Source organism: Poecilia latipinna, unplaced genomic scaffold (genome assembly GCF_001443285.1).
Source record: "Poecilia latipinna isolate Pla-1442-1.1 unplaced genomic scaffold, P_latipinna-1.0 Scaffold2825, whole genome shotgun sequence".
NCBI classification, from domain to species: domain Eukaryota; kingdom Metazoa; phylum Chordata; class Actinopteri; order Cyprinodontiformes; family Poeciliidae; genus Poecilia; species Poecilia latipinna.
The window spans coordinates 1-11,206 of NW_015115441.1; the positions used below are offsets into that span (position 1 = coordinate 1).

Consider the following 11,206-nt stretch of genomic DNA (forward strand, 5'->3'; position numbering starts at 1 on the left):
ATTCTGTCTAGAATGTGGTAAGATGTGCCTTTTTTTTCTTGTTTTTTTTTTAGCACCTGCCCCTTTAGTGGTCTCTCCACGGCTCTGAAATGAATCTAACAATAAAGAATGACTAGACATGAGAAATAACAAATTCATCCCAGTGTGAACTCTTTCCAATTCATTCATTTGTCAAATTTAATTAAAACATTTGGTAAATTCAAGCTAATTAGTGTTACTGACTGCAAATCCAATTCCTGCAACTGAAACATTTGACACTCACAGATGAAACATTGAGGACAGAAGGAGGAGTGCAGGTGTTACACTCTGGATCAGCTGCATATCTGCATCTGACGTCGTCTCCATCTGGGTCAGAGACCAACAGGTTGATGTTCCTCTGACAGTTTGAAGGAACTCTGAGAGAAAAGAAACATTTCATAGAACATCACAACCACACCTCCATCAGTCCCTTCAGGTGTTTGTTTCATAACAAACACCTGTAGGTGTTTGTTATGATCACCTTCATAATTCATGACTGGTTCTTCAAGGTTTCTTCCTGATAAGAATGTTATTTTAGTCATCATTGTGTTTCCTTATGGAACAAACTACAGTATAGTTTCAGTTCAGTTTTGCAATGAATTTTCTGCAGAACAAACTTACCCAAATTTATTTTGCAGTGATCTATCTGAATTTTTTTTATTTTTTTTTCAATGCAATATTGTTCACTGAGAAGAAACAGCATCAGCTGGATTATCAAATAAAAAAATCTACTTTTGTAATCAGTCTTGTATTTTATGACATTACTCGTGTTTTGCTTCATCTAACATTCTGCTCTCTTCTTCAGAAACTGATTCACATAGTTTTATCCGCAAATGCTGATTAACAACATAATACAAAACATANGTTGTTACTGTTATAGTTGTAGTTGTTAGAGGTGTAGCTGTTAGAGGTGTAGCTGGTGGAATTGTAGCTGGTGGAGTTGTAGCTGTTATAGGTGTAGCTGGTGGAGGTGTAGTTGGTGGAGGTGTAGCTGGTGGAGGTGTAGCTGTTATCAGTGTAGCTGGTAGAGTTGTAACTGTTATATTTGTAGCTGGTGGAGGTGTAGTTGTTAGAGGTGTAGCTGGTAGAGTTGTAACTGTTATATTTGTAGTTGGTGGAATTGTAGTTGGTAGAGTTGTACCTGTTATAAGTGTAGCTGGTAGAGTTGTAACTGTTATATTTGTAGCTGGTGGAGGTGTAGTTGTTAGAGGTGTAGCTGGTTGAGGTGTAGCTGGTGGAGTTGTAGTTGGTGGAGGTGTAGTTGGTGGAGGTGTAGTTGGTGGAGGTGTAGCTGTTATAGGTGTAGCTGGTTGAGGTGTAGCTGATGGAGTTGTAGCTGTTATAGGTGTAGCTGGTGGAGTTGTACTTGGTGGAGGTGTAGCCATTATAGGTGTAGCTGGTGGAGGTGTAGTTGGTGGAGTTGTAGCTGTTATACGTGTATCTGTTATAGGTGAAGCTGATGGAGGTGTAGCTGGTGGAGTTGTAGCTGGTGGAGGTGTAGCTGTTATAGGTGTAGCTGGTGGAGTTGTATTTGGTGGAGTTGTATTTGGTGGAGGTGTAGCTGTTATAGGTGTAGCTGGGGGAGTTGTAGTTGGTGGAGTTGTATTTGGTGGAGTTGTAGCCGTTATAGGTGTAGCCGGTGGAGTTGTAGCTGTTATAGGTGTAGCTGGTGGAGGTGTAGTTGGTGGAGTTGTAGCTGGGGGAGGTGTAGTTGGTGGAGGTGTAGCTGGTGGAGGTGTAGCTGTTATAGGTGTAGCTGGTGGAGTTGTAGTTGGGGGAGGTGTAGTTGGTGGAGTTGTAGCTGGTGGAGTTGTAGTTATAGGTGTAGCTGGTGGAGTTGTAGCTGTTATAGGTGTAGCTGGTGGAGTTGTAGCTGTTATAGGTGTAGCTAGTGGAGTTGTAGTTGGTGGAGTTGTAGCTGTTATAGGTGGAGTTGTAGCTGTTATAGGTGTAGCTGGTGGAATTGTAGCTGTTATAGGTGTAGTTGTAGCTGTTATAGGTATAGCTGGTGGAGGTGTAGTTGTGAATAGAGGTGTGGTCATACTGGGTGTAATCGTGGTAGCAGCTACAATCGGAGGGGAAACAGTTGGTGGACCTGTGGATGGAGCAGCAGATCAGCAGTAACATTATCAGTTCAGGAAAAAACTGATTGAATTTAAACTGAAGACCAAAGCAGAGATTTCTACTCACTTTCTCCATCCGTCACAAAGACGCACCGAAGGTCAGACTGGTACACAGAGCCAGAGGAGCTGAGGAGGTAAATAAAGCAACAGCTTAGATATAAAACTATTCATAAAATAAGCAGACAATTCAGTTTAATGAAGTCTTAAAATAACAGTTTGTACCAACTCAGTATTAAGCTGATATAAAGCAACTATCAAAGCCAGAGGTGCAGGATTTATGAAAATGAGATTCTGATTCAGTGGTGATGAATCCAGTGTTTCATTAGTTTCCTTCGTCTTCTATTTGTTAAAGAGCAGATTCTTAAATTGGTCTATAAAGATCTAAATGATTTTGTGCCAAAAGAAGTTTTAGTTTTCTATCAAGGATGAACCATTCAGACGCCTAGGAGATCTGCTTAATGTGGAGGAGAGATTATGTCCAGGCATATAAAACAACTCAAAAGAAATCTGACTTTGCATCGCACCAATTTCTAAAATTGGCCTCTGTCCCTTTAAAAAGCTCAAACTTTTCTCCATGATGCTGTTTACAACAGTTCTTCAAGGAATCAAGTAACCCAGTGATAAAGTAACTAGTTACCTTCATTGATTTAAAAAATCCTATTTGTATCAAATATGACTCAAACAAAATTTGACTTCATGATTTAAAGCCTTATAATTTAGCCTCTGTCTCTTTACAAACTCCTGTTCTTCCTGAAACTCCGCCTTCAGGAAGTCATCACAACATGGCTCCTCTATTAACCCTTAACATTTTTAATTACGTTGCACTGAGAGGTTACTCATATAATGAGCTCAGCTGATGCACAGTTTGCTAATTGCTGCTGGCTAGTCTGAAGGAGCTGAGTGAGGGAGTCAAAGGGGAGGAGATGTTCTGTGAAGCAAAAGCTCAACAGTGGGCTGCAGCTCTAAGGTGGAGCTTTAGGTAAATAGGCAGTCCTTTGCATGAAATTGAATTACACCTCCAATAATGAAACATGCATGAAAAACTTAAAGCAACACTCCAGGTAAGCATTTGATGAGAAAATTGTAACATGGTGAAAAGCTCAAAAAAGTTGATTTTGCAGAATACTTCCCCTTTAAGTGGTGCTTACTTCTAGTCCTTCCCCTTTAAGGACTAGAAGTAAACATCTTTTGGTTTTTATGTTGTTCAGCTCTGAATCACATTCCCTGAAACTTTTGGTTCCTATAAATCAGAACTGAATGTTATGATTTGTGTTTCTGTGCATTTATTTTTAGGGTTTTCTGTGTTCAGTTGCTTTCCTGTGAGTCTCTGTCTTTGCGTCTTCCCATTGATTGCGTCCCAGCTGTGTCTCATTCCTTGATTACCCTCCCTGTGTATTTAGTCCCACCTGTTAGCTTTGTCTCTTGTCGGATCCTCATCGAATGGCATTTGTCTGCCTGCCATTACAGTCGTACTGTAAGTCCTATGTTAGTTAGCTCTCTCTTTCAGTCCTCAATTTTTCAGTTGCTCCGGTATTAGCTGTGCACTAAAGACATTTTTTTCTTTTATGACTTCAACATAACAAGTAATTATTCAAAATCCAATATAAAAATTATAACTAAGGAAACCCCAGACATTACATCAAGTCATTGACTTGCAGCATTTACTCCTCTTGGACAGTAGAAAATCATTTGCGTTGTTGATGACTCTACAGCAATCCCTCATGCCGAGCATGCACAAAGCGACAGTGGATGGGAAAAACTCCCCTTTAACAGGAATAAATCTCTAGTAGATGCAGAACCACAACCAGGCTCAGTACAAGCAGCCATCTGCGACAAATGGAGGTTTGAGAAAAAAAGAGCGGACACACAAGAAGAAACAAATGAACTGGATTAAGGTTATTTTTGATGTTCGTGAAAGTAAAAGGTTATTAGCAGGAGAGGAAGAATGATTAGATGTCGGGAGATTTATCTCAGCTGAAGGAATCAGACCAAATAAAACTCCAGGCCAGATGTAGCTTCTATGGATAGGAAAATAACTGAGAGGAAACAAGAAGTTAACAGTTGAAACAACAGTAAAATTAATAAGACACTAACTTTGCTTGGACAACAAAGCAGAGAGTTTTCTTCAGTCCTCTGCCACTGTCAATTGGTGTCCATGTCAGCCTGAAGTTTCCTGATCCTGATGAACTCTTGGTTACACCTGGCGGTCCGCTGAACAGAAGCTCAGTGATCCTTTAATAAACAGGAGAGACAGTTTAGATATTTCCAAAGCTTCCCAACCTCCTCAAACAGGTGTTTTTGAGTTTTTCACTGATATACAGTTTTTAGCAGTGGTGGTTTCTGAAATGGGCAACTGACCAGGTTGGCATCTCGTGGGGGGCAGCATGTGCGACCTCACACCCACCTCCCACTCCCTCTTCCAGCCGCCTGCTCTTACAACCACAGGATCCAATTGTCAACAGTACCTAATTGTGAGGATCTGTGTTTTCTCTGTATTTATATTGAGGTTTCTCTGTGTTTGTTTAGTTCTGTTCCCCTGCGAGTCTCTGTGCCGTCCTGTCCTGATTGTTCCCAGGTGTGTCTCGTTCCTGTGATGACCCTCCTTGTGTATTCAAGTCTACCTATTGTCTTTGTTTCTTGTCAGGTCCTTGTCTATGGTTGTACGTCTTGTTTCCCAGTTGTTCCGTTCCGTGTGCTGGAGTTATTATTAAATATTCATCATTTAATCATCTTCAACCTGGGCTCACCTGCGTCTTCCTCACCATCAACACCTGCAAATCATGACACTAATACACCAACATCCCCCCAGCTCCCTTTGCCAACAGAGTTGTTGGCGCCGCAAAGGTGGGTCACCCAGGCTGCCAAACAAGCTGAGACCGCCTCTGGTTTTTAGGTTTTTCACTGTTTATTTTCAGTCAGAGAAATTGAACTCCAGATTTTGTCTCCTGAAAATGCTGACACAATCCAGCTTTCATTTTAGGAAGCTCCTGTATTGATCACTCACTCAGCCTGGGTAGCTTCTGCTCTGACGCTGATTTCCAGAGTCTCACTAACGTTGGTGTGGATCTGAGCTCCATGTTCAGGAGTTGGAGGCAGAAACCTGGGCAGATATTCACCTGCTGTGCAGGACGGAGCTGCAGGATCCACTGGAAGAAAATAACCAAGAAACTAATTAATTCCAGCTGAAAGGAGCTGATCAGTTTGGTCATTAACTCAAACAACAGGTGTTTATTGGAATGTAAATATTTAATCAAACAAGATATTGCAGTTGTAGTTAAATTTAGTTGTGATATATTCCTTCATGGACTTTGGGCCAAAAGTGTGACTTGTCTATTTTAATCTGTAGTAGTTACTGATATTTGAAATAACTTCAAATAAATCCAACATATTCAGCTCAGAAACAAACACTCCAAGTCCAGAGCTGCTCTATGTGGTTCAAATCAAGCTCATCAAATGATGCAGTTTTACCTCTGAAAACAAACTGGAGAGAGATCTTGTACATGGGATTGCTGGGTGTCATCACTGACTGTACACTAGTATAGCGGTCAGTCAGAGTGATGTTCTGTCTGGGAAAATCCTCCATCATCATCTGAACCGCATACAGACCTTCATCACTGCTGATAGTGGGACTGAATGACAGAGAACAAGACTGGAAGAGAAGAGAAAGATCCAAATTAAAACTGAATCAAAGGATTATAGATTAAGTAAAATATATTTTATTGTCATTTTATTACTAAAAATCAGATTCAACAAAACATGACCAGATTTCTCTGGGGTTATTCATTAGATAAGTGATTGAAAGTAAACTAGATAAAACAAAAATACATCAAAGCACTAATATGTCATAAAAAGTCTAGTAATGTAAAGTCCATAATTTTAACAGCATTTCTGTCATGTTATGTAGAATGTTGAAAAGGGTCCGAATGCAGAGAGGCTGAGGCACGGAGTAGATTTGAAGATTTAATACAAAAAATATGGGAGGACAGGGAACCAGAGGAGAACAAGAAAATATCAGTAACAAACAAAAGCATGAAAACCATCCCAGTTTGAACAGGCTCTAAATGCGCTTTACCACTGGCATTAAGTCTCTTACTTAATGTACGGTTTGGTTCTTCCCCAGAGAGTGATCTTTTCCATTTATACGGTCTGTTCCTTGTTATTGTGGGTGGGTCGTGAGCAGCAGCAGCTGAGGTTTCTCTGCTGATGTTTGCAGACACTCAGCCACAGAGACACTCGAGGTTCTAGTTCTGATGGACTAAAATAAACCCAGATATTTCAATATGTCTTATAGAAATTCAACTGGCCCAAACATAATGATAAAGACTCAGATCAGCTGACTATTTTGCAATACATATACCGTATTATTTGGACTATAGGCCTCTACTGCTTTCCTCAGCTTTGAACCAGGCGGCTTATAACCTGGTGAAGCTTTTCTGAGGATTTTTCTTCAACCACCAGGGGGCTCTTTAGCAGGAAGTGAATCATTTGAAGTCAAAATTGGAAATCAAAGAAGAAAGTGCTGATTTTCATTTAGAACAAGCACATGCTAGCAACAGGCACGACGGAGAAATGTTTTCAAACCCATACACCTCATCACAGAAACCACACAAAAGTTCATATGATGCACCTTTTAAGTTGAAGGCTGTCAATCTGGCAGGACAGGAGGGAAATGGGCAAGAGCAGATGTCATGTGACCAAGATAAAAAAAAGTGGTAAAATCGCCCTTTTCTGAAGTTTCACAAATCAGAAAAAGGGGTAACACCTTATTTGAAGGGGTGTTTATAAGACTGACATGACACTGTCGTAAACATGAAGGAGTCTTTATGAATGTTTATGACGGATGTCATGAAGTGTCATTCAGTAAATAATGACACTTTTAATGCAAAGTTGCTCTAAATGTTGCACTAAAAGTCCATTAAAAGTGCCAACTTTACATGATTTTGTAAATTATGATAATTTAATGCAAAGTTGGCACTTTTAATGGACTTTCACGTATGAACTTAGTTTTAAATCCAAAAGAGAAGAAAATTCACATCACAAGTTAATATTATGTATTTCCAGTCTTTCCCACTCTCAGGAAGCGGAGAGGCTGGATCGTTTTTTCTTTATTGCTGTTCGTACTTCAGAGAAACAAACTGCTAGCAGCACTGCTAAATCTCATTCATTCTGCTCCGAAACTAAGTGCATCCTGGCTTTGATTGTGATTAAACTCAAACTCCTCTGTACTGAGCAGCTCTCTGATAGCAGAAGACATGTCTGCAATACACAGCTTTAATGTTTGAAGTTTGCTGTCAGGTAATCATGAATCAATCATTCAATACCATACCTGGCTTGGTCCTGTAGTACTACCCCTGGAGTAAGCACCAAAATCTGAGAACAGTGAGGTAGAGCCATGCCAGATCTGCTAATGGAAAATTAATCTGGCCGGACCGAGACCGTACTAGTTAGAAGTGGTCTAGTGGAAAAACGCCTGAAAAGGGTTGAACAGGGAGATTATGGGATATAATAGGAGGAATTACACAACAAGGAGTGACTAAGAATGGGCTGTATGCATACTGGGGAGGTTGATTACTACAAAGAACACATAGCTGATTAGAAACACATGGCTGATTAGAAACCGGTTGCAAGTTGAGAAGGAGCGAGTGAGAGAGAGAGAGAGAGAGAGAGATTGGCACAGGGGCCAAAGGAGAGTACACAAGGGACTAGGAAATGAATCTAACATTAAAGAATCACTAGACATGAGAAATAAGAAATTCATCCCAGGGTGAACTCTTTCACATTTATTCACTTGTCACATTTAATAAAATATTTGGTAAATTCAAGCTGATTAGGGTTACTGACTGCAAATCAAGTTCTTGTAACTCCAACATTTATACTCACTGATGAGACACTGAGGACAGACGGAGGAGTGCAGGTGAAACACTCTGATCCGGCTGCATATCTGCATCTGACGTCGTCTCCATCCGGGTCAGAGACCAACAGGTTGATGTTTCTCTGACAGTTCGAAGGAACTCTGAGGGAAAAGAAACATCTCATAGAACATACCAACCACACCTCCATCAGTCCCTTCAGGTGTTTGTTTCATCATTTTAAACCTGTCTGACTGGTTCTTCAAGGTTTCTTCTTGTTAAAAATGTGATTTTAATTATTACTGATTCCATATGGAACAAACAGAATAGTTTCACTTCAGTTTTGTAGTGAACTTTCTACAGAACAAACTTACCCAAATTTATTTTGCAGTGATCTATCTGAATGTTGTTTTTTTTCAATGCAATAATGTTCACTTAGAAGAAACAGCATCAACTGGATTATCAGATAAAAAAATCTACTTTTGTAATCAGCCTTGTATTTTTATGACATTAATCATGTTGCCAAGAGTAGTGGTGGTAGGAGGTGAGGAGAGACGCAGGATCCAGGTATGAAAAATGATGAGTTTAATGAACATGCTCAACAGTCAAAAACTGGCAGGCAGCAGAGCAGAGCGGAAAAGACGGAGGCTCAGCACCGGTAGCAACTGACTCAAAACAAAGACTGACACGATGAGCTAAAGCCAGCACAGGACTTGGCAGTTCAACTGCGCCTGCAGACTAAGACACAAGTAGACCTACGTTTGACAAACTTAGACAAGGAACACAGACAACAGGTGAGACTAAATACACTGGGAGGGTAATCACAGGAACGAGACACAGATGGGATCAATCAACGGGGAGGACAGGACAGAAACTCACAGGGAAACAGGACTAAACACAGAAAATCTCAAAAATAAACACAGAAACACAGATCATGACACATGTTTTGCTTCATCTAACATTCTGCTCTCTTCTTCAGAACCTGATTCACATAGTTTTATCTGCAAATGCTCATTAAGAACATAATACAAAGCATACACAATGATCATCTCAATATATTGGAGTCAATCAAAGGCTCAGTTTATGGATAAAATATTGTAAATGATGAACAGAATTACCTGACCAGAGGGATGATGGTGGTCTGGGGTGATGAGCCTGGTTTGTTGATGTCAGAACGGATTCTCCAGTCAAAGTGCCATCTAATTCTTGATGAGCCAATCCCATTTCTGTTTTCTGTCCAGTTTGTAGCAGAAAACCTACAGTGGATGATAAGATTTAGAATGTTATGGTGAAATAATGCAGCATTTAGGTTAAATCTCGAAAGACAAACAAAATTGGATATCATCTGATTATATGTATTCTTCTTTAGAAAGGAGCAAAACCTAATCAACCCAACTGATGAATCAGTCCTGCAGGAGTTTAGGATTTTGATCTGTTCTTGGTTATAATATGAACATAAAATATATTTCCATTAAATGCTGAAGTGGACTTACACGGAATCATAGATAGTCAGGATTGAAGGGTACAGGGAGAAACTTGGAGAATGTACTTTCTGACACCATTCACCTCTGCTTTCATCGATTAGATAAACTGGATACCCTCTACAGTCTCCACCACAAAACAAAGAGTCGAACTCTTCACATGAGCTGGAGCTCAACCTGTACTCTAGGGTTGACTGTGGAATTAAAGTGAAGAGTTGGTAAATACATCTTATTTTTTCCTGAAAAAAAAAAACCAAACAAAACAATTATTTTTCTGAAGAAGCTCAACTTACTAGGTATCCATCTGACTGAAGGTCTCCAACAGAAACACTAAAGGCGGCGCCATAAAAAGCAGCTTCAGCTCCGCTGATTAACAGCAGCAGCAACACAAATGACAACATGGTGACAGACTGAAGGTTTCCTGAGAAAGACTGAGAGTTATTAGAGACAAATGAAGTTATTCTTCCACAGATAGATTCTGATTCACACCCACCACTCCATCCATGGATGGTTCACTGGTATGTCACAGTTTAATGGACCAGGATGTTACCTGGTATGAGGAAAAACTCTGATGGCTGAAAGGTTACATTCAAAGATAAAAACTGTGAAGTATGATTTGCAGTAACTAGAAAAATCAAAAACCTTTTGTTTTAAAAAAAAATTAATACGTGAAGGGGAACAATTTTATCTGTGAGCAGATTTTAAAACTCAACCAGCTTCATTTGAAGAAACGTCCAGCATTCATAACAACACAGCTCAATATTTAGCAGCATCTACTAAATCCAGCTCACTGCCTTTATTTAATATAATGATCATTCAAAATGTGAATTCATGTCAAAAAACTTGTTGGAAAAAACATCAGCTTAGAGATTAGACTAATTTAATTACATTTTATGTTGATAAACATTTAATTACTTTAAAACATTCAAATATGAATTGTGTCAAAAAAAAAAGTTAATTTAAAATAAAAATGTTGGTTTTGTGGTTGCTATTTGTAAACCTAAATAATATCCAGCTGCTGATTGGAAGGTAAATATTTTAATATGATGTTAAATTTAGTTTTGTTACATTCCTTCATGTATTTTAGGTGAAAAGTGTCTATATTAAAGTGTAGCAATTATTCATATTTCAAATATTTACCAACAGATTCAACAGTAGCATGAACATCAATTCATCTTGTCCAGAGCAGATTGATGAGTTGAAATCAATCTGATCAATCTGAGCAGCTTTTCCTCTGAAAACAAACTGGACAGGGATTCTGCTGATGGCGTTGCTGGGAGTTTTCACTTCCTGTGAATCGTTATTATCTGTCAGAGTGAAAGTCTGTGTGGGAAAATCCTCCAGAACCATCTGAACCGCTTACGGACCTTCATCACTGCTGTTAGTGAGACTGAATGACAGAGAACAAGACTGGAAGAGAAGGGAGAAGGAAAAGATCCAAATTAAAACGGAATCAGACAATTACAGATCAAGTGAAATATATCTTATTTTCATTTTATTGTAAATTATATTAGATCATTAGATTGGGTCATTTTAACGATAATTCGGCTGCTTAACAAGTTGAAACCTTGTAGTGGTTGTTAGACTTATATCTGTCTGAAACCAGCAGCTGAAAAACTATAATTGTGTCAGAAGCTCAGAGCTCTGATCCTGCAGCAGCTTGCAGATCCTGGAAACGTTCAGTAAACCTCAAACAAATATTTTATTACCAATATTTTGATCTTGAGATTGAAAA

General features: G+C 39.3%; 1 protein-coding gene across 1 annotated transcript; it reads right to left on the reverse strand.

Moving 5' to 3' along the window:
* Positions 1–262: 262 nt before the first annotated feature.
* LOC106939303 (probable inactive serine/threonine-protein kinase scy2) lies at positions 263–9,887 on the reverse strand (the record flags this gene model as incomplete). The annotated part of the gene is made up of 12 exons (XM_015021666.1): positions 9,765–9,887; positions 9,484–9,665; positions 9,109–9,246; positions 8,022–8,154; positions 5,610–5,790; positions 5,146–5,287; positions 4,236–4,373; positions 2,209–2,267; positions 2,025–2,113; positions 1,908–1,936; positions 1,160–1,861; positions 263–395 (listed from the first exon to the last, which is right to left on the reverse strand). Coding segments are annotated over exons 1-12 (2,034 nt in total), but the record flags the coding sequence as incomplete, so codon positions are not given.
* Between the last annotated feature and the right edge of the window lie 1,319 nt (positions 9,888–11,206).